General features: G+C 43.7%; 1 protein-coding gene across 1 annotated transcript in view; it reads right to left on the bottom strand.

Moving 5' to 3' along the window:
- LOC119650333 (formin-J) overlaps positions 1 to 24,602 on the bottom strand; it is a 218,778-nt gene that overhangs the window by 39,439 nt on the left and 154,737 nt on the right. Inside the window, 3 exon segments of the mRNA XM_038052988.1 lie at positions 4,788 to 4,821; positions 13,665 to 13,824; positions 14,135 to 14,387. Coding sequence (XP_037908916.1) covers positions 4,788 to 4,821; positions 13,665 to 13,824; positions 14,135 to 14,332 — 392 coding nt within the window. The 5' untranslated portion in view covers positions 14,333 to 14,387.

Genomic DNA, 24,602 nt, shown 5'->3' with positions numbered 1-24,602 from the left:
AACTCTCGGTAGGTCACTACCAGCGACAGTTTCATTGGGAGGGATCCTCAAGAATTCTGTTTTATTCAGATTCAGTCCGAGACCGTGTTGCATGAGGCGACCATTCTATTTTTGAAGAAGTTGCTCGATGACAGCTTTGCTGTGAGAGGGTCTTCACTTTTCAGATCGTGGTAGAGTAATTAAACCAGCGCACGAGTTCCTCTGGTGTTACCGCAGAGCATACCAAATGAGTCTGTGTGGCACATGGTCAAGAGTTTCTATAGACTCAAAAATTTAATGTAAACAAGACAATACTTTTCACGGTGCTTCTCCATGAGTAACCGCGCAGTGTGTCAGTAGTTTGGCAGTTCTAGACAAACCCGACTTGATCCATGGTTATTTAACGATTTCGCAAATACCGGATAACCGGATGGGACGATAATTTGAACATTCTGCTCAAATTACTTTTCTTTTTCAATACTGGAATGGTCGTACAGATGGTGTTCTACCTTCCTCAATAATCCGATTGAATAACTCACTGAGCCACAGTGTTACTTCAAATATTCCACCCCCCCATCTATCTGCACGGCTCGTCGATCAGCAAACAAAGTTCCGTTCTTGACATTAACGCAACAGAGGTGTTCGATCTCCTATGTCGGTTTTTGATAAGTCGATAAAGATCTCCGTCGCCGACGCCAGTTTCTAGTTTATTGTAAAGATCTTTGTAATGGACAGTCCTTGCTCAGGAATGGCATTCCCGTAAATTTGCCAATTGGTCAGCGTTTTATCATCGAGAAACTTATGTTAGAGGCGTTTTTTTTCCACGGACCTTTGTTTGGACATCGTCATTCCAAAGGCGAGTATCTCGGTTGATGAACCGCTTTGTAATACCGAGGATTGGATAGACCGCGTTGTGGATAGTGTTTTTAACTTGGTTCCACGATTCTTCGACATTCGTAATGGTTGATAATTGGGTAAGTGGAATCATTTCTTCTTTCTTCGCGTGAAATCCCCACTACTTAAGATGGCCTTTATTTTCCCCCATGACACCTGTTGCTGTTTGCCTTTTCACCCCCATGACCATTAACGTAGCCCGCAATGACGATACAGTCATCAGCAGGGACGTTCAGGGGTTTTGCATCGAGAAGTTGCCAGAATGCATCGTTTTCAGCATCAGTATGTTTTGCATATGTGGTGACAACGTCGAGTTTGTTGAAGAGCGCAATTATCAATGCGTCTTTTCCGAATGACTCTTGCGAGTTCCTTCGTCTTTCCAGTCATCATCATCATCAACGGCGCAACAATCGGTATCCGGTCTAGGCCTGCCTTAATAAGGAACTCCAGACATCCTGGTTTTGCGCCGAGGTCCACCAATTAGATATCCCTAAAAGCTGTGTGGGGTCCTGACCTACGCCATCGCTCCATCTTAGGGCAGGGTCTGCCTCGTCTTCTTTTTCTACCATAGATATTGCCCTTATAGACTCATCCATACGGATTAAGCGACCCACCCATCGTAACTTATTGAGCCGGATTTTATCCACAACCGGACGGTTATGGTATCGCTCATAGATTTCGTCGTTATGTAGGCTACGGAATCGTCTATCCTCATGAAGGGGCCAAAAATTCTTCGGAGGATTCTTCTCTCGAACGCGGCCAAGAGTTCGCAATTCTTCTTGTTAAGAACCCAAGTCTCCGAGGAATACATGAGGACTGACAAGATCATTGTCTTGTACAGTCTTTCCAGTGGGGAACCAATATTTAGCTCGACTAATTTACTTACGTCTTGACACCGTCCATGTCCCAAGAGCCTTTACCTATTTCTCGACATGACTAGGCTCCGTCCTGCCGTGTTGACTGAGATAAGCACGCTAGCATTATTTTGAGGCTTTTTACTTAAAGCGATCATTTTCGGCTTTTAACGATATTTAAAGTGTTTTTTGGCTAGCCAGTCGCGGGACCTGGAACTTTTATACGAAGTTGGTGGTTATTAAGACAGACTTTTTAGTAAAACATCCACAACTAACTACCAACATTTTGATATTTCTCAATGAACGAACGATACCCACTATCATCACTATCATGAAGTCGTTTCAATTATTTTGCTTGATAAAATCAGCAACACTGACTCCTTTTTTTTATAAAAAAAAACTTTTAAAAAGAATCCTTACCCTAATAATGTATTCATGTTAACTAAGAAGAATTACATTAATATATTGTACAATATTACAATCTATAAGAAAATTAAGAAAAATTACCCTTTTTTCGAGCTTCCAAAATGTTAGACTCACTGATGCGATGGGAAGATATAAGCATTCCTGAGGGTAATGATAATGGCGAAAGGTTTGAGATTTCTCGAACTTTTTTCTTCTTGTCATCGGCGGCAGACTGTGTATGCACAGGACCTGTCTTGAGGTTGATGGGATTTCGACTGACTCGCAACGAACATCAAATCAGATCAACAGCATCACGATCGGCAATAGATTTAGGAGTTCTTTTCTGAATGTGCGCAACAAAAGGGTGACGTGGCTCGAAGGGGCTCATCATCTGATGGTCGCTTACGTTGCGTGTGCTACTAGTTCGCTCGTAAGGGAATATAGCGTTGGCTACCTAAATTCAGTACGGGTCGTTACCGCAATCTGAGTGCCGTTCAAAAGTGGGAAAACTGCTGCGCAAACGACATAGACCAGAGCCGTTGTGAAAAGTGTCTTAGATGGAGATTTCAAAGGAAAGTCATAAGGCCTGGTTGACTATGGACGGTCCGTAATGTAGCCCTCTCATCCACGATAATTAGCAGCTTAAGAGGTAAATCGATTCTCAATCGTAAAACATTCAGTGAAGTTCGTCCATCCTCTGCCGAACGATCTGGTAAGCCACCATAATATCCGAATACGGATTGCTTCTCCCAGCGGAAGCGTAATTATTTTTGCTATGAATGCGTCCAAGCCAAGCAAGGCTATCAGTCTGGAGCCCCTGTAGTCCATGGAGAGTTGGTAGCTCCACTAATTTGTAATTCTGTGATCCTGAGGTCTTCGTAAATCTTGGCAATTTGGGGAATCTCGAAGAAGCTAAAAACTAAAATAATTGTAGACCACAACAAACAACAACTGGAAAGCTTGGTCGACAGAGAGCAGGGTAGTTTTTGCTCCGGATCCTCTTATACTGATTACATTAACACCCTTCGGAGCAGTGTGCGCTCTTCGTCGATTTCGAGAAGGCTTTCGACAGTATCAACAAGGAGTACATCTGGAATGCTATGCGCAGGAAAGGTATTCCGGAGAAATTATCAGCTATTATCACAGTGACATATAATGGCGAGGTAAAATCTTGGAGTAATTTCTAAAAAACCCAAAGCAGGCTTGTAACATATACTATTCTTTTCCTTTTCATTATCAATGACGTTCTTCATGCTGCCTTGGTGGTGCCATAACATCTTTCCTCTTAAACTCGAGTTATGCACCTTGATCAAATGAATCTGGATTTTAATTAGGCAAGCTGAAGCTGAAAATAAACACCAACAACACCATAGTTTTCAGTCTGAATGGTCACCGGACTTTTGTAATTTACATTAATAAGAAGAACATGGCGTTGTTCCTGCCGATGGCTGCGCAATCCATCTTCGCTGGTTTCTCAAAAATCTATAAATGTAACCATTATACTTTCGCACCAACTTCAAATTGAGGACGTACCAATGTTCTTTCTTTGGAAAGTGAACGCCCAGTTCCAAGATTTCATCTGTTCATGTCCGCATCATGTCATCGAGGTATTCTGCCTTGAGACAATAACTAACCAGTAAAGTGCTGATGAGGAGGAAATGGTAGTGCATAGGTCACATATTAAAAAAGGGCAACAAGTTCATTTCCAGGCAATAGAACCCTCTATCCCAGGATCACGAATGGGTCGCCTTAGAGCTACGTTACGTAGAAAAGTGAACAGGTGCAAGGTTTTCGGCAAACCGTGGATACCATTGAATCACATTGCCAGGACCCGACAGCGATGAATTCAAAAATGTAGCATTATACTCTTAATAATTTTAACCCGTGGAGATTATCGGAGCGGGATGTACTTAAGAGACCTACATTTTACATATAGACACCATCGTCATTTTTGCGTATTTTTTGGCTGTGTAGTTTCTGAGAATGAGTCCTCTCTCACTTCGAGTTTGCATGTTCCAGCCTCCTAATATAAAGCCAATATCAAATCCTGCTTCGTAAAGCATTAATCGAAATATTTCATGTTCGTTTCGAATCGAACGAGAAGGATAAAAAATGTTAGATGGTCATCTTATTCTTCATTACGAAAACGGCTACAAAATGGGGTTTATTTATCTGCAAGACCGTGCCAGCGCGTCTTAGTGTCAGTACTATTGCTTGATTTGCAGCAAAAACATTCTGTTCCATATTCAAGGTCTCACACCTTACTGGACCACCTTTTTAGTATAGAGGCTTCTCGTTCTGCGAGGGAATATCTTAAAATGGGATTTTCTAGAACCAGGACATCAGGAAATTTTCAGTTTGTCCAATTCTGTTCCACTACGAGTAACTTAGATTTCTTTAAAAGGTTGCGTGTTTGCTAGCACGTATGGTACGTTGCGCAATTTACTGATCAAATATCTTAATAGCAGAGACTATGTCGTGTTGTATTCAAACTCGATGATATTGTAATTATAGTGAATGTATGTGCATGCATCCGTCTGATGTGATGCATATGCATAAGTTACCGGTTTAATGTGTTAACAGCGCAGCTTCTGCAAACCGCTATCACGAGCGCGATCATGAGTAAGAGCTTTCGACGGGTATAATTTTGCTTACCTTAGATTATTCAAAATTGGTAAAACGCCAAGACCTGAAAGGAGATAAACATCATAAGTTTATGAAATTTAAACAAAATTGCTGGTGTTAATGATAGATTGGAAAATATCAAAGCGATTTCTGGTTAATTGTAGTACCTGATACATGCTCTTATTTGTCTGGGAGGGTTATTAATTAATGTGTTCAGGTTTTGATGAATATCTAATTTTATGCAAAACGGTCCCTGATTAGCGAAAACTTGTATGCATTTTCATACTTTGATCCCGTTGACGCAAATGTTAAAATGTAACTGCAATGATTTCGTAAGAAATTCTCACCCTCTTAACAATTTATATACTGGATCAGTTTGAAAATTATACATAGCATTTCATATTTACTTGATGAAGAGTGTCAAGTTCTTGTCCAGCAATTTCATGGGTCGATAATTACTCCATGGAATTGATGACCCCTACTTCGAGATTTGAGTTTCACTGACTAACTGGCTGCTTTGCGCTAACGTCTTAGTCCATTTTTTTTTGGAACATTCGATTTTCATGACTCTTTCTGCCCTAAGTTACCAATTCCTTCATTCCTAACTCTTTTATTAGCTGGACGCTTCAGGTATAAAAGGTTTTGTATTATAACTTTATCAGTAATGGTGCGATTTCCACCAAACTTGGCAGAATCATGCTCTATGTTATAGCCTACATCGCTGCAATTTCGAGGTGCTAGGATGGATTTAAGGGGGGTTCTGCAGCCAATTACTAAAAATTATAGTAACATACTATTATTTATGGATGGAGGAGGGTATGGAGGGTAATTCGGAGCCCAGTTGGGTAGTTTCTGAGCATAATAATAATAATACAACTCCGCTGAAGCCGGTCCCAAGCCCGATTGTGAAAGGAGGAGGGATGGATAGCTTTTGTATAGATAGACTGTACGCCACCGCAGTGTCTCAGGGGGTAGGTGAGGAAAGTGCAGGAATTTTGCAGTCTTGCAGATTACTCACCAATAAAATGCACCACCAAAAATGAGAAGAAGAAGAAATTTGAGATCCGGTACGGATAACCGGCGGGAGTCGTCTGACTTGGTGACTGGGTCGGGCTCCCGTCATGGACAGCACGGCGTCGAAACCGCTAGTCGTGGAGCGGTCGGACGTCTAGGCGCCACGATGGCCAGGAGCGCAGCTTCGCCTGCTGCAGCTGTTTCGCCACAATTTGTGGCGACCACTCCAGCAGGTTTGCGTAGGCAGCGGATAAAATGGACTGAAGAAATGAACCTCTTCATCATCCACTCCTACTACGAAATAACGGCGGGGGCCGGTACAATATCTTACCGCTTCGCTTTCGTGTATGGTATGAGTAACCAAAGAGATCCACCATGGCAAATTCGTCTGGGACGTCGGCGGAATTTACTAAGGCAGGACATTGCTAGACTGATTCATATCAGCACTGGCAATGCCAGCAGACGGCTGAGAAATAAAGTGCAGAGGGTTTACCGGAACTATGCCATCCCCAGTGAGACACTTGTAGTTGAAATTCTGGACACACTAAAGCAGAAACTTTTTGTCATACATACGACGGTATGGCGAAAGTCATTCCAGACGTGTTAAGAATGCAACATACGCGAAGAACCAGCGGAGCTTTTTCAGATCTCTCAACGAATCCCAACAGAGCGTCCAGACAATACAGTTCTCGGTGGCGGAAGCGAAAGAGTATTGGGTATTTGGCCCAGCAGGGTGAGCATGTTGAGTGGATCAACGCCGAAGGCATCCACCATGCCAATACACCTGGCATGAATTTTGCGGATGTTACCGAAGAGGAATTTTGACGAGCCATCAACAACTCGAAGAACTGGAGGGGCTCAGGTCTGAATCGGGCGCAGAATTTCTGGTATCAGAAATATACCAGCGTACACAGTCGGCTGGCACGCAGTATAAATGAGGTCATGAGTCGGCCGGAGGAATTTCCACCCTCCCTCACTGCGGGGATTACCTACCTTATCCCTAAGAAGGACACGATGCAGGACCCCGCAGACACAAGACCGATTACTTGCTTACCAAACCTCTACAAATTAATTACGTCCATTATTTGTGGAAGGATCAATGCACACCTCAAGACCAACAACATTCTGTCCGAGGAGCAGAAGGGCTGACGAATTGGGTCAAGGGGTTGCAAAGAGCAACTCATTATCGACTCGGTAGTTGTAGGACAAGCAACTAGAGGCCAAAGAAACCTCTTTAGTTGCTATATCGATTATGCCAAGGCTTTTGATAGCGTTTCGCATACCTGATCGATTATATCCTACATCTGTATCGCATTGATCCGAAACTAATAAAGTTTTTAGCGACAGTCATCGAAGGGTGGCATACCTTATCAGTGCGTACATCTGAGGGTGCTAATACCTCAGAGCCCATCCGTATACGGAGGGGCAGCCTTCAGGGGGATTCGTTGAGTCCCCTTTGGTTTTGTATGGCACTGAACCCCCTTTCATGGATATTGGATGACGCTAGAGGGCATGGTTTTGCAATAAAGTATGGCCTACGTACTAAGTGCGATGTACTGTAATGTGACACACTTGATGTACTTAGATGACATCAAGCTGTATGCTGGGACTGACGAACATCTTACAAGTCTGTTGCGAATAATAGACATGTTCAGCCATGATATTCGGATAGAATTTGGATTAGACAAGTGTCGAATGCAAGCCATCCGCAAAGGCCATCACGACCCGCATGCCGGACATAGCATTGGTGACCTTCACATCGAAGCTATGACCGAGAGAGACTTGTACAAGTATCTGGGAATTCTGCAAGGAACCCATGCTCGAGTTGGTAATATGAAGAATGCTCTGCTGTCCGAATTCCTGTGACGTGTAAAGCTGGTGCTGAAATCGCATCTCTCGGGGAAGAATAAGATAAGCGCGTGGAATGTATTCGCTATCCCTTCACTGGCTTATGCATTCCGAATATTGCCGTGGATGAAAACCGATCTGGGAAATGTTTAGCGGCGGATACAGACAGCTATGTCGAAATTCCGAATGCATCATCCAAAGTCTGCCGTGGAGCGGATGAACCTGCCTCGCAACATTGGAGGTAGGGGCGTGGTTGACGTGGCGGCACAACATCATCGCCAAGTCGACTCGCTGCGCGCTTATTTTTACAGCAAAGAGCAGGCGAGTCCCTTGCATGCGGCTGTCTGTAAGGCAGACTGTGGGCTGGCTCCACTTAATTTGAAGGATCGATCTTTCATTCCTCTGAGTGGGGTGAAGTCGGACCAAGAGCGTATCGATGAATGGAAGTCGAAGGCAATGCACGGTAAACACGTGAATTGTCTTTGGCAGTCATTTGTCGAACATATGGCTGTGTACTGGGGAGCTCTTTGCTGAGACGAAGGGTTCATGTGTGCCATTCAGGATGGCGTGGTCGCCACCCGAGCTTATAAAAAGCTCATCATGAAAGAACGGGTGGAGAACGATCAGTGCAGAATGTGTGGTTCGGCGTTAGAGACGTTGGACCATCTCATTTCTGGCTGTACTGTTATGGCACCGGTGCAATACACCACCAGGTATAATGCTGTATGTAAGGTTATCCATCAAAACCTTGCATATCAGCATGGGCTGATCACGGGAACATGTCCGGTTTACCGATATGAGCCGCAAGCAGTACTTGATAGTTCTGCTTACAGCATGTATTGGGACCGGCAAGTTCTGACTGCTCGCCATACCGCACACAACAAGCCTGACGTACTGTTAGTTGACAAGACGGGTCGCTCCGCGTATATTATTGATGTTGCTATCCCCCATAATAGCAACATTGAACGGGAATACGTGGGGAAGAAGGTGAACTATGAGCCATTGGCTTGGGAAATCAAAGAAATTTGGCGTCTCGAGCGGGTGGTTGTAGTTCCCATAATATTGTCAGCTACAGGTATTGTACCTAAATCCCTGACGGCTTCCCTTGATGTCCTGGGACTTTCGCAGTCTGGTTCAAACCATGCAGAAGTACACCATTCTGCATACGTTCTCGATGTTGCGGGGAGTACTCGACGGATTCTCCCACTGACCTACCACCGGCCACCACCAGCAGTGCCCCTTTAGTTTTTAAGTAGGTAGGATCGTCCGAGCCTAAATGCTTGGCACTTAGTGCTAGTATTAGGTAAAATTCGGCATCTGCCGAGATTGTGATAACTCGGAAATAATAATAATCGTTGGCGCAAGAATCGATATTGGATCAGGGCCTTGAAGTGTGTTAGAGCACTTCATTCAAGACTTTTTCTGAGAATGGGCCCTTTAAAGAGATGATCACTTTTGACCCGCGTACTCCCTACCATTCTAACAAATGTCAAAATTAAGACCTATAATTGGTAAAAAAAATGTACACCCCTCTTTTGCATCTATGGGGCCTCCTCTTAAATTCGACGTAAAAGAATGTAATCCATTGTATGCGTGAGCGTTGCTAGTTCCAACCTTTCCACCAAGTTTGGTGTCAATCGCTATAACCGTCTCCGAGAAAAATGCGTATAGCGGACAGATAGACAGACAGACAGCAAATCGATTTTAATAAGGTTTTGTTTTACACAAGACCTTAAAAAAGTGCCCACCTAATAGCAGCAAAGGGTAAAAGGGCTGGGGAGATGTAAGTTCTTCATATATGGGACTTTAATATTTCACTGGAATGTCAATTATAATCGTTAATTACAACGTCAGCATCTTATTTGCATGGCTTCAGATGCAGTAACTTCGCGCGAAACTGATAAGTTTGGGCTGCTGTAACTTTGGCGTTAATGGCCGGATTTTGATGAACTGGTATGCGCATGCGAGATACTATCTTCCATATTGGTGCAAATTTTCTTCGAATTTTTCGGTTGGGTAGTTTCCGAAACTGAGTCCTGTGTCACTTCAAGAGTGTACCTTTTGACTCCTTACTCGCACCCTTTAGAATTCACGTAAAACTAATTTCAGATTTCTCCTCTCCCCACGCAAATTTATTCACTCACCGTATAGGTGGGATTTCATTGTTCCCATATGTCCATCAAATATCGTTCGGATGGGTTTAGCCGTTTTGGAGAAAAGTGCGACAGGCAGACAGACAGTGAATCAAATTCAATAAGGTTTCGTTTCACCAAAACTTTAAAAATGTCTACTCGGTCAATCCCGTCTTGATGGATATAAGACGGGATCCTCGCACTGCTATCAAAATCGTGGTTTGCCTAATGTGACTAGAAATAAAAAATCTAAAACCGTTTCCGCGTACTAGAAATTTACTTTTTCCAAATATGGATATTTCGGCGAATACTTGGTTGGGTTGAACTGAGGAAGGCGACAAGTAGCATACTATGATAATTTCTAGTGTGCTCAAACGGTTTTGGATTTTTTATTTATAGTTACATAACTTTAGTTGAACGCTCTAAACCAGAGCGCTGACTGCGGATCGACGGACGCGAGGGGTTGAAAGCTCTACTGACCGCTGTTAGTGATGACGGGGATAATGCGCTCCGAGCGAAAACCCCAGAAATTTAGCATAGTGTGCCCGGGAAACGAAAAATGCCGCAGTTCGCAATGATTTCAGAACTATATACCGTATCACGAAAAAGGGCACAGGTTTTGAATGTGACACTTTGAGGGGTATCGGCGTGCTCGCTGCCGTCGCAAAGATAATAGTTAAAAAAATCCTAATCAAAGAACATCTCGAGAGAGCAGGCTGGTTTCCGTTCCGGATCGTCCTGCATTGACCGCGTCAACACCTTACGGATCATTTGTATCAAGTGTATGTGGAGTGCTCTACGTAGGAGGGACATTCCTGAGAAACTAACAGCCATTATCAAAACGACATATGATGACGCAAAATGTGCTGCACTGAAGTAAAATCTCGGAGAATTTTGACGTTCAAAGCAGAGTCCGACAGAGTTTCATCCTGTCACCGATATTATTTATTCTTGTTATCGGTGAAGTTCTTCATGCTGCCCTGTCGGGAGGACGTAGAGTAATTCAATGGACAATGATATCTTTCTTCAAACACCTCTACTACGCTGATGACACCTGTTTGTTCTCCCACCGGGTCATAGACTTCGGCTCTGCATTTGGAAAGAGCAAAACCGAAGTTCTCAGTCTAACGAGTCCCTATTTGCATTAATGCCATTGCATTGGAGGCGTCGATCAATTCGTACATAAAAGAAACGTGATTTCTGCCAACGGCGGGACCGAACTGGATGTTGCCTGACGCACCAAGAACGCTAGATCCGCAGTCCAGTCTTAAATGCAGTTATCTCAGCATTAAGATTACGTTGGGACTGTTCTGTGTGGGAGCAGCACATGGAAAGAGAACTCCACTGTTGGCATTATCGGAGTACGCTGGCCTGACGCTATCTCAAACGAAGAACTTGGCACTAGTATGCGATGTGATCGGAAGACAGTAGTGGTAGTGGATAGGTCACACATTACGGAGGGGCAACAATCGCATTGGGAGCTATGAATCCACTCTCCCAAGATAGCCGACGAGAGGTTCGCCCTAAAGACACTTGGCGCAGAACAGTAGAGGACCAGCCCGAGCGTCTTGGGAAGAAGTGGGAGGAGTTAACGGGGATTTAAAGTAACCGCGAGCGATAGCGCGGTTGATGCGCTCTACCCCACCAAGGGGTGAAGAGAACGTGTATATTTCCTCGGCTACGCCAGAAGAACTGCAACATTTGACGACCAGCATAGCAGCAAAGAAGGCCTACCCGTTGAAAGAATGGGACGCCAATGTAAATCATACGCTCTGAATGAACTCGGAAATCAACGAAAGAGGTGAATCATGAATTTATTATTAATATAAATCTATCGGTGTGTAACAGGGCAGTACACCAACCTTCCATTTTCTCAGCTCGGAGAACTGTGATGGTTCGGAATAGGTTCTTGATACCACGAGGTAATTGGCACAGTTGGGCGATCTCTGCAATAAAAACAGTATACTCTAACTGCCTTCCTGAATATAGAGGAAGCATTCCACAATGTTAGTACCAACGTCATTAAGAAAGTTTTAACTAGTATTGGATTTGAGGGGGTATCTTACGCATTGGATAATATCCATGCTAAGACATGACACTTAACCAGAACTGTGAACAAAGGCACGCCCCTGGGTGGCGCTATCACTCCGGTGCTCTGGTTAATAGTGATGGGCGAAATTTTACGAATATTGAACAGGAGTGGGGTGAAGGGGGTGGCGTATGCCGACGACTTCATGATATTAGCGTCAGGGATGTTCCCCTCCATTATGAGTGTGTGGGCCGCAAGATGCACTGATGCTATTCACCACCAATACAAGGGTAACCAAATTCCACCTACCGCGGATGAATGAACAAAGATTGGTTCTTACCTCCAATGTAAAGTATCTGGATGTAATTTTGGATCCGAAGCTAAATTGGAGATTGAACATAGAAGGGCTGTATAACATTCTATGCCTGCAAGAGAACGTTTTCAAAGAAATGGGTTCTCCGACTCAGGATGGCTCTTGATGTACACGGCAGCGGTACGTCTCCTCCAAACGTACGGTTCTATTGTATGGTGGCAAGCTTTGAGCAAAACGTACAATCGAACGAAGTTTAATAGGATTCAAAAAACCACATGTGCAGGTACTAATGGGGTTCTGCAGTTCTGCATAGCAGATGCTCTTAATGTATTTCTACATCTCCTCTTCCTAGACTTTTCACAATAAATACGTTGTAGCATGCCCTACGCCCATAGTAACATCCTAGACGACGTACCTCGGGAAATTTCACGGACTATGTCACACGCAAACTGAACTCCATGAGAAACGATATTGGAAGCCTGTTGATGGCTGGAACATAATCCGAACCTCAAGCGTAACATAGCCACTCTCACCGACAGCCAAGCGGCCATTAAAGCCTTGCATTCAGCGGCGACATCCTCCAGGCTGGTGGGGCAGTCGCTCAAGGTCACCTTTCTCTGGGTTCCCGGTGATAGAAAGGAATGAGCGGATTCACGGACTGGCTAGGCGGGACTCCGCTCTTGGCAGTCCATCGGCGGTACAGTCTGTCTGTCGCCGCTGGCGACTGTCAAGGGTGGAATCTACTAGCACCACTTAGCAGCTGTGAACCTCAGATGACGAGGGGAAAATTCAGGAGAATTTCCTCGCTTCTAACAAAACCCGATCACGAGGGTTCTTGTGCCAGACACGTGCAAATGCATACAAGATTAGGGCGGCTCGCACGGGGGACCATGCCGCCAGACTAGGCACACTCTGTAATTTGCATTGCCGAAGGTGCGGAAAAGAGGGAAAACCCTGAGGCGATTGCCCAGCTCGAGCTACAGATACTAAGAAAACCATTCTTTCAGGATCTGAGAAAGATCGCTGGCTGCAGGGTGGGAGAGCTGCTTTCCTTTGTGAATGCGGCTGGCTTGGACTGGCTCTGAAAATCTGAACTGGCTGGACTCTGCCTCCTTGCTCTCATAACAACAGTCATGGTCTCAGGGGTTTATGGCATCAAAACGGTGCACCGCAGAGCTAATTGGGCTCCTCGAAGCGGCCACTGATATCTGCCTACTCGGAATTGCAAATGATAAAGAAGTATGCCTTCTTATTATTAATATTATCCAAAATGAACGGTTCTGAGTAGCAAAAATCTATAAAAAAGACTGAAATGGCTTAGAAATAAATGTTGTCTTGCCTAGACATTTTCGAAAAATTATCACAAAACGCAACGATTCCCATCTTTCGGACGCAAGAGCTGATAACCAAAGTTATTTTTGTAGATCGTCTTTTTGATCATTCGCGGCGCAAGCATTGAATGTGTCCATTAAGGAATATATGAAATTAATGAAGCAATTTTGTAGTGAATCACGCTTCGAACAATACAGACTTGGAGGCAAGTATCAAATTATTTTTGGGTACGCACTTACCTATAAACTCGTTACGTATTCTGAGTCTGTCTGGAAGACTGGGGGCTGAAATTATAACACAATTGATGAATGCCAGCAAAGCCACTTGATATTCTACAGTTGTCGCCTTTTCCAATTCCTTAACGACCACTTTGAAGCGGTAGCGTTCCGTCTTTAGACTCTGAAATGAGATAAAATCGAAAATTTAACGGAAATAGTTACAAATTCGTTTTGCATTGTATTGGATTCTTGTAGGTACGCACTCTCATGCGATGTGCGTGCATATTTACGTATATCCATTGGGTGCGAGCCCAGGGGCTCTAAAAGGTTCTGAGACTGAGTCATTGGAACCGTCAGGTTGACCTTCACCTAACTTTTGCAATATTGGCCACAACCGATTCCCAGTATCCCAGTGATCCCCTTTGAACTTAACTAATTAAGCCGCTTCAAGATACAGAGAAAGAGTCTTAGCGAACATGGTGGTATCTTACCTTGTAGTGTTCCAGAGTCTCGATTGCTTTAGAATAGCCTTCGGCGTTGTAAGCGCACAAGGCTGACAATAGCTCGAAAACTTGCTTCTTGACGGTAGAGTTATTGGTGTCCAGTGCAGCGCCCAATTTCGAGACATATTCGCGGTTCTCCACTATGTAGTCCAGCCCAATTCGGGAATCCATTTTCGGAAGAGTCATTTTCGATCGTTGTGTCTCGAAGTTGTTTTTCTAGTCGACGGTTTGTGGGTGAGAACTGTAATTAAAAAAATCGTAAATTGTAAATCGTTAAGTCGCTCTCGCTGAGGTCAAGAACATTTAATAGAAATTTTAATGCATTTTTAACAACGTGAACAACTTGTAATGCTCCCACACGATTGGAAGTGACAAGAACTAATGTGTCCAGTAATTTATGCCTTTTAGGTATTAACATCGAAGATTCTTGATATGGTGATTTTTAATGACCAATTCATAGAAGAGCGGGTCGTAGTTGGATTCCCTTTGGAAAGTCTTAAGGTTCACGCTTTCACAAGAAATTTGAAACGGTCATGTCTGTTAATTGAATAAATAATGTAGAAAGCTGCAACGCTGGAGGAAAGTGGGGGTGAAAGCAAGGGGGAGACTAGAAGTGGGTATCACACTTCCTCTGCGCTATTTACCAAATTTGAATTTTGACACTGTTTTGAAGTTAACTAGATCGAATGTCTGGAATTCAGCGACACTAACGAGTTGCAAATTAATGACTTGATACAAATAAGTCTGTCGTTCTTTTCCAAATGGGTTTTTCTAGACAACCTGAAAAAGGAAATCAATAGAAAAAGTTCATGGACTAAATATGTGTCAAAAGCGAACTAGAAAGAAGTCGGGATGCGTAGAAATACAGCGTTTTCAAAATTTGATTCAAATAAAGATAAATCAAGCATTAAATATACTCTTGGATATTTTTCCTCGGAGTACTAAATTTTACACCAGATTAGAGGACAGTATCACACATACGTATACCATGGATCGGGCATTAGTGTCAAAGTTATAGCAGTTCAAACTTATCAATTTCGTGCGAATTAACAGCATCCTAAGCCATACAAATAAGATGCTGACGTCATAATTAACGAGAATAATTGACATTCGAGTGAATCGGTTTCGCTATTTTGTTTTATCGAATGCCTGATCAGGATGTAATCGCGAGGCCTTTAAATCCCCATCCAGCGTATGAAGCCACTGTTGTTTCGGCCGGCTTTCTGGTTGCTTACTATTGACCAATATTGGTAAGTGAATTCTCGTTAGGGTGAATTACGTGACCATGCCTCACTCGTGCACGATCGGTTCAACCCCATAGCGATCCCAGATATCCTCATTTCGGAGGTGATCAAAACGTGTCACGCCACCGGTGAAATGCAACATCTTCGTCTCCATTACCACAAGACACCGTTCATTATCTTTTATAGTCGGCCAACACTCAGAACTATAGAGAGCGGCAGATGGACGACATTACAGTAAATTTTAGACTTGAAACGTGCGCTGATAAGTCGATCACAAAGAACACCAGTTGTGGAACGTTACTTCATCCAGGTTGCGTTAGTCCGTGAAGGAATTTCATTACGCAGTTCTCCATTGGCTGATAACATTGACCCGAGATATTTAAATCACTCAGTTCAGAATGATTTAAATATCTGGAGCCAATGCCACCAGCCGGTGGTCAAAGGGTAGTATAGGTCCCGGGGCGAAACGTGGATTGGTACCCACGATGGAGCATAAAACCTGGGAAATGCCTGCTGAACCAACACCAACAGCTCTACTACCAAACCCTATCTCCACCTCCACGTGGTGACCGCTGGGAGCTCTTTCTTAACGAAAAGCTGCAGACGGAGAAGGATGAAGGCGAGTCTCCCGCGCCTAAAAACGGGACAAATTGTACCAACTGGTCCTCCAGGTTGGGGGTTGGGTAGGGCTGACAACCCTACACGGAAAACAACCGTTACGAAGCCACAACAGGAGCCTCGGATAGGACGGATATTAAAACGACGGACCCGGCAACGACAAAGGAACAAAGATTTGCGCATTTTCTCATGGAACGTGCGCTCCCTGTACAGAGATGAAGCTGATAAGCAGCTAGCCGATACCCTGTCCCAATATAGGGCTGATGTAACAGCGTTGCAAGAGATGCGATGGACAGGGACCGGTTTCCTGGAGAAGAGCCACTACACCATATATTATAGCGGCCATCCAGTAAACCATGTGCTCGGAGTAGGTTTCTTAGTCAGCCAAAAAATGAAACCTGCTGTTATCGGCTTTGAAAGTATAAGCGAACGGCTATGCACTCTGCGCTTGCGAGGCAAGTTTAGAAATATAAGCCTCATAAACGTTCACGCCCCTACAGAGGAGACTGCAGAGTCGGAGAAGGATACCTTCTACGAGGCAGTAGAAAGAGCCCTCGAAGCCTGTCCCAGATATGATATCAAAATCATACTTGGGGATTTCAACAGCCAAGTAGGGAAGGAGCCCGTATTCAGGCGATACGTTGGCTCCCATAGCTTACACGAAAAAACAAATGATAACGGACTGCGGACTATTCAATTAGCAGGGTCACACGAAATGGTTGTTGGAAGTACCTGGTTTGCGCGGAAAGCGGTCCACAAACATACGTGGGCCTCTCCAGACGGGACCACTTTCAACCAAATTGACCACGTGTTGATCGAACGCCGCCACCTCTCAGCCTTGATGAATGTCAGAACATATAGGGGGGCCAATATAGACTCGGATCACTATCTCGTTGGCATGGTGCTCCGAGCTCGAATAACAATACCACCTAGAATCCCCTCTGACAATCAGGTGAGAGTGAACACTGAAGCCATCCACAACACAACCCTCCGCGACACCTATAAGAGGGAAATGGATGCCGCAATAACCGCAGTCAATAGAGGACCTGGAGATGAAGCATCAACTAATGATCTTCACAACCACCTGAAGAACGTTATCATGGATACGGCCACAAATATACTTGGCCCCAGCCGCAAAAGGAGTCGGAACGGCTGGTTTGACGATGAATGTAAGCTAGCAACGGAACGGAAGAATGCCGCATACCGAGTAATGTTGCATTCTCAAAGAACGCGGGCACGCGCAGAGACTTATCACGAACTCCGTCGAGCGGAGAAGCGACTTCACAGACGGAAAAAGGAAGCCTGGGAGAACCAACAAGTCTGTGAACTAGAAAAGTACAGGGAGCAACCGCACCAGGCGCGGAAGTTTTACCAACAAGTCAGCAGGATGAAGCCTTATACACCTCGATGCTCATCCTGCCGAGACAAAGAGGGAAATCTGATTTCCGACAGAATGGGCATATTAGAGCGATGGGTTGAGTATTTTGATGAGCTACTGAACAACCAGAACATCGGCGAGTTGGAGGTCCCGCCAACTGAAGACGACGGACAAATACTGCCACCACCAAGTTTAGGAGAAACAGTCCGTGCAATTCATCGGCTAAAAAATCATAAGTCGCCAGGAGCCGATGGAATTACAGCCGAATTGGTTAAATATGGAGGCGACCAGTTACCCCAAGTGGTTCATCAACTTGTGCTCAAGGTATGGGACAGCGAATCAATGCCTGACAACTGGCAAAGAGGCATTATCTGTCTCATACATAAAAAGGGAGATATCACACAGTGCAGCAATTATAGAGGTATCACGTTGCTGAGTACCATCTATAAGATATTCTCCACTATCTTGCTAGGCCGGATAGCCCCATACGCCCAGAACATCATTGGCCCATACCAAAGAGGCTTCACTCCAGGCAAATCAGCAACAGATCAGATTTTCTCTCTGCGGCAGGCGATGGAAAAACTGTTGGAATATGGACAACAGTTGCACCATCTGTTCATCGACTTTAAAGCCGCCTATGATAGCATAGCCAGGGTAAAACTGTACACGGCCATGAGAGAATTCGGTATCCCGACGAAATTAATAAGACTGACTAGGCTGACCCTGACCAATGTGCGAGGCCAGATAAAAGCAGCAGGATCACTCTCAAGACCATTCGACATCAACAACGGTCTACGACAAGGGGATGCGCTATCATGCGTCCTCTTTAACCTGGCCCTCGAGAAGGTGATCCGTGATGCTGAGGTGAATGCAAGAGGTACGATCCTCTTCAAGTCCACCCAACTACTGGCCTATGCTGACGATATCGACATCATGGGAAGAACCACCCGAGACGTTCAAACTGCCTTCATCCAGATCGAGCAGGCGGCGCGAGATCTTGGGCTGCACATCAATGAAGGCAAGACAAAATACATGGTGGCAACGTCAGCACCGAAGACGAATCAACCAACAACATCAAACCGCACTGGTCAAACACAAGCACGAACAAGAATAAGGATAGGGGAATACAACTTTGAGACCGTTGACAATTTCTCCTATCTAGGGTCGAAAATCACAACCGATAACAACTACGATGAGGAAATCCGCGCACGGTTGTTGTCAGCCAACAGAGCCTACTTCAGCTTACAAAGACTGTTCCGCTCGAAACGTCTCACCATAGGGTCAAAGCTCTTACTATACAAGGCTATGATCTTGCCAGTCCTCATGTATTCCTCGGAAACTTGGGTTCTTAGCAAGAAAAATTGCGAACTCTTGGCCGCGTTCGAGAGAAGAATCCTCCGAAGAATTTTTGGCCCCCTACATGAGGATGGACGATTCCGTAGCCTACACAATGACGAAATCTATGAGCGATACCATGACCGTACGGTTGTGGATAAAATCCGGCTCAATAGGTTACGGTGGGCGGGTCACTTAATCCGTATGGATGACGATGATCCCACCCGGAAAGTCTATAAGGGCAATATCTATGGTAGGAAAAGAAGACGAGGCAGACCCTGCCTAAGATGGAGCGATGGCGTGGGCCAGGACGCCAGACAGCTTTTAGGGATATCGAATTGGTGGACCTCGGCGCAAAACCGGGATGTCTGGAGTTCCTTATTAAGGCAGGCCTAGACCGGATACCGGTTGTTGCGCCGTTGATGATGAATGCCACCAGCCAATGGAGAACTACGTTATGCCCCTCACATAGGGAAACACAAAACCTTTTATACCTGAAGCTTCCGAATTCTCGACTTGTTTACTCTTTACTCTTTTTAAGGTTTTGTGTGAAACAAAACCTTATTAGAATCGAGTCGGTGTCTGTCTGTTTGTCTGCCGGTCTGTCTGTCTGTCACACCCGATTTATTCGGAAACGGCTCAACCGATTGTCACGAAAATTGGAATGAGTGTGTGAACTGTTGATCCCTTTACGTACAGCAAGTGGCGCCGCCATTTTGTGTTAAGTTAAAGGGGGGGGGGGGGGGGGGGGGGGGCTCCCCATACATGTGAATGGAGGGTGCAAAATTTTTTTTCATAAAATGTGGGCATGTGGGGTGTCAAATAAAAGGTCTCAATTAGTTCTTTTCGAAACTGGTTCTATATTTGATATTGGTTGAAACATAGGGGAATGATGGCTCAAAATATGACCCACAAAAAGTGTAACAGCTCTCGTTTTCAGAACCTATCCAACCGAAAAATCTAAAAAAAATCATAGTGGTGCACCTCAACGAAATCTAGGCCTCAAAATACAACCGGTTCCGATATCTGCACAAATAAAGTTAATAATAGTATATTTCCACATTTTAGAAATTTACCCGGTAACCCGCCTTATGTTCATCCCAGAAGTACAAAATATGGCGTGGATGTAAGGAATAACATAATGTACAATTTGTGCGTGTGTATGTAGGCATATAGTATAAGCGTGCTAATGAAGTTTGCGGGTAGTGTCTAATTCAGATAGATATATTTGTACATGAAACCAGTCGTATTTAATATACGTACTATATATGTACGCTTTTGTACACGAAGTAAATCGGAAATATGGGTACGAGTTTAAATACGTGCATATATTATATATGTACAGTATTCGGAAATAGGCAGTTTGTTTGTTTAGGGTGAGTATAATATCTATGGCTGTAATATGTACCCATGTCTTGTAGTTTGAAAACATATGAAGGATTATGCTGGATTTGTAGCTATATACGGATAGAAAAATATGTCTTGAAGTTTCTCACATAAGATGAACACAAAACCTGCTATACTTGAAGCGTCTAGCTCTTGGTTTCCCGCTTTGTTTTACAAAGTCTTCTACATAACGAGTTTTGTAGTTTTTGCACACGACACTTATTTTTTAAAAATATTTCCACGAAAGATACAGAATTCTCATTGAGCTTTATAGTGGCAATGATCTATCGGCTATAACAGTAGCTGAGCGTATCGAAGGGCTCTCGAAGCATAAATATTTGGTTCATTAATAGAAAAGAATTTTCCAATATTATCGTGACTGTGTAGTATCCGTGGTTCCACATCATACGCATCATTTCGTGTCGTTTTTGTCCTGAAGGGAGCAGATCGCACTATTCATTTGTTGGATTCCTATATACCATCTTTCACCGCCTCCACTACTCCAAATTCGTCCATTAAATCGTAATTTATAAATGATCATTTTAATTCCGTTGATATTTTTATCACATAAGCCTCTCACCTTTAAATTTCTCGAAAACTTAAAATTTCCTTTAAAACTTTGTTGGATTATAATACAGAAATGTTCAAATATCGAAAATGATCATTAACGCTTTTTCTGTAGATTCTCCATAAATTGCAGGGCATATATAATACATGCATACGCTGTGTGCTAGTAAATGCATTTTTTATAGCGGTACGTCTCGGGAATGTGATGGACTGGTGTATTTACGCATTGCTGTGAGGGAGCTGATTGGATACTGCGCTGAGGGTGGTCGTGGATGAGGAAGCGATGATTTACTTGCGAAAAGTGCTATTAACGCTGGGTTTTGGTGTGGTGGTGTGGAGGAGAAGGCATTTTTGTGGAGTGAGAAGAAAGTGGCTTGGGAGATGGGAAGAATATTCCTTGCGGACTCGCGGATTGATTGGTTGGGGAAGTTCTGGTTTGTTTGTAGACTATTGTCGTGAAAGGAACACTGTGTTACTTGAGTTTAAGTTGAAGCGAAGGTTGTTACCGTTGATGCTGTTTTTTGTTTGTCCCCTGGGACCCGGCAGGCTAATAGTCCAAACAGGACCTGATACGACCCACGAAGTACACCAATAGGACTGGCGGAAGGCACTTAGCCTATGTTGCTATAAACACACTATCGTTTATGGCCAAAACAGCCAAATTTATTAAGTTTGATCCTTTTTTTAATTAGCCCACACACTTACAAGCACATAAGTGTCAAAGCTTGCCCGAACAGACGGGATACGCGTTGCAAGTTATTAATGGGTTAGGGTTATGAATCTTTAGTTGCTATTGAATCGATAAGGTTGCTCGGTCTACATCTACAGGGGAGGGTTCCACCAAACTTGTGGGAGTAGAGCCCAGAGCCTTACGGGCCTCTACATGGGCGAGTTCATTCAATGACTGTCCCACGTGCGAAGCCGGGCACCATAGAACTTTTCAAGCCTTAAAAAAAGGAGGGGGGGGGGTCAGAAGCAAGGGCATGCATTTTGCCAACTATGTGATGCGATGGCATAGTAGTAGTAGTTTAAGTAATTTACAAGTATGGAGACAGTTTGTAATGACTCTTCTCCTCACCCATCCTGAAAGACACCTGGATGGCCTGAAGCACGGCAAAAAGTTCAGTCGCCAAAAACGAACTAACATCTTGCGTTCCATCCGAACCAACCACCGCATTGGCAGACTCACCACGCATGAACGCAGCATCAGACGCCAGGACCAGAAAACCCCTTGATTTGAGGCTCTCCAACGCCCTGCCACAAGCAGGCGCCATCTAGGCTCTGCCACAGGTGGCTATCAAAGCATACGACAGGATAACCTGAATCTTATTAAAGGTTGCCATAATAACATTGGAAATTACAGTGTCAAACAAGCTGTGGCACGACTTATAGATCGAGGAGAGGCTATTTCCAGCATCTGGGTTCTGAACCACCAAATGATAGGTTTTGGCATTTTTTTCCTTTAATTTAAGAAGTTTTTTTGGCGCCCGGAGGGGACTTCTGAAACGATTTGAACGCTGTTCAGCCCTAGTTGTAAGCATCGATTGGACATTATCCTTGACACGCTTAAAACGATCTCAGCAGGAAAGCAAAAATGTGACATTATGTCGCTGAAGGTAGCCAGATCAACCTTTTCATAGGCGTTCTTCACATCCTTGCTGGTAGCTACCGAGTCCCGCCCTATTATGCGTCCTCTTTAACCTGGCCCTCAAGAAAGTAATCCGTGACACTGAGCTTAATGCAAGAGGTACGATCCTTTTTAAGTCCGCTCAACTACTGGCCTTTGTTGACGATATCAACATCATGGGAAGAACCACCCGAGACGTACAAATTGCCTTCATCCAGATCGAGCAGGCGGCGTTAGATCTTGGGCTGCAAATCAATGAAGGTAAAACAAAATATATTGTGGCAATGTCAGCACCGGAAACCAAACAACAAAAAACCTCAAATCGCACTGGTCAAACAGGAAGAAAAAAGATAGGAGAATACAATTTTGAGACCGTTGATAATTTCCCCTCTCTAGGGTCGAAAATCACAACCGATAACAGCTACGGTGATGAAATGCGCGTACGGTTGTTGTCAGCCAACAGAGCCTATCTCAACTTACAAAAACTGTTCCACTCGAAACGTCTCACCATAGGGTCAAAGCTCTTACTGTACAAGACAATGGTCTTGCCAGTCCTCATGTATTCCTCGGAGATTTGGGTTCTTAGCAAGAAGAATTGCGAACTCTTGGCCGCGTTCGAGAGAAGAATCCTCCGAAGAATTTTTGGCCCCCTACATGAGGATGGACAATTCCGTAGCCTAAATAACGACGAACTCTATGAGCGATACCATGAGGATAATCCATCCCGGAAAGTCTATAAGGGCAATATCTATGGAAGAAAAAGAAGACGAGGCAGACCTGTCTGAAATGGAGGACGCAGGACGCCAAACCTCGGCGCAAAACCGGGATGTCTGGAGTTCCTTATTAAGGCAGGCCTAGACCGAATATCAGTTGTTGCGCCGTTGATGATGATGAAGTATCATTACGAATTGTTTCTGTGCATATCTCTATTAATCAATGCACAGAACGACATTAGCGTTAATTAGTAATCAATTATTGTCCACTAAATTTACGCCATTCCTATATTTCGTGTTTTCGATTATGATGCTAAGTGAAGATGTTCTGAATGTTTCAACGAGGAAGACTTTATAGAGGTTCTTGTTCAAATTTTCTACGACATGGATAATGCGTATACATCACCAATGAAGTAAAGTTACACGGGAAATGGACGTGAAAATCTCTCTGGCGGCCGTATTACGATCGATGATGCGGGAACCCAGGAATAAGTGGAAGGAAAATGATGGCTGTGAATTTTATTTCAGATGAATGTGTATGTAACTGGTGTTGTGAAGTGTGAAGTGACCCTTAGAGTTCTGAAGCAATTGGGTCCAATCATACGGTTTTTATTCATTCCTTAATTGTTTTTAATTTTTCAATTTTATTTTTTTAGTATTTTCTTCCTTTTTCATCTTTGCATTTTTCTTTTATTCTTTTGTTTTTTATTGTTAGTGTTTTTTTCTTATGGCATTTTTTTTCTTCTTATTACACTAGTAATACCTTTTCATTTCATGTTTTGATTTTATTAGTTATAATTTTTTGCTGACGTTGCATCAGTCTTGAAAGAAACCTCTAAGTTAAATCCTTGATTCGAGGATTCTCATTTCTGATTGTTCCTCAATTTTCGCGGAACTCACAAAAAGGAATCTCAAAAGCCGCGCCCCCTAAAGATCTGAAAAATGAGAAACATCGATTGAGGATCCGACCTTCCATGGATCTTCTGTCTTGATCGCAGCACCCGGGTCTTGAGTTTTTCCAACTCCATGCCCGCGGAGTTGGTATTTTTGCTACTTTCCTATTTTATCTTCGTGTGCGTTTTCCGTTAGGTTCCTATTATTTTTCCGCTATGTCAGAAATAAGGTCAGTTTTGAAAAGTACTAATTGAGCCTTTTCATTATCATATTCTGTGAAAAAAAAATATTATACTCATCAATATTATACTCATCAATATTATACTCATCTTTCGTATGTATGGGGAGCCCCCGTTAAATCGAATGCAAAATGATCCCACTCATTCGATTTATACAGACTCACAGATCACACTTATTGAATTCCGTTACAATAGGTTCAGCCGTTTTTTAGTAAATCGGTCTCTCTGCCTGTCTGTCATATTATTAATGATAATAAATGGTCACATTCCCATCAGTGATTTGTTATACAATTGTAACGAATATGATCCATTTTTCAAACCCATCGTAAAGGCTACGTTCAGTTTGGCTGGTCGGTTACACCGAAAAAGCCCCCAAGTTGGACTAAAAGCACCATCCATGCACCGGCTATTTGCAAGACCATTAGTTTAACTCTGGACGTAAAAGGCTCATTTTT

The sequence above is a fragment of the Hermetia illucens genome, chromosome 2 (genome assembly GCF_905115235.1).
Source record: "Hermetia illucens chromosome 2, iHerIll2.2.curated.20191125, whole genome shotgun sequence".
Taxonomy (NCBI): domain Eukaryota; kingdom Metazoa; phylum Arthropoda; class Insecta; order Diptera; family Stratiomyidae; genus Hermetia; species Hermetia illucens.
Note: the sequence above shows the minus strand (reverse complement) of the source record. Positions and strands in the feature narration are given on the sequence as shown.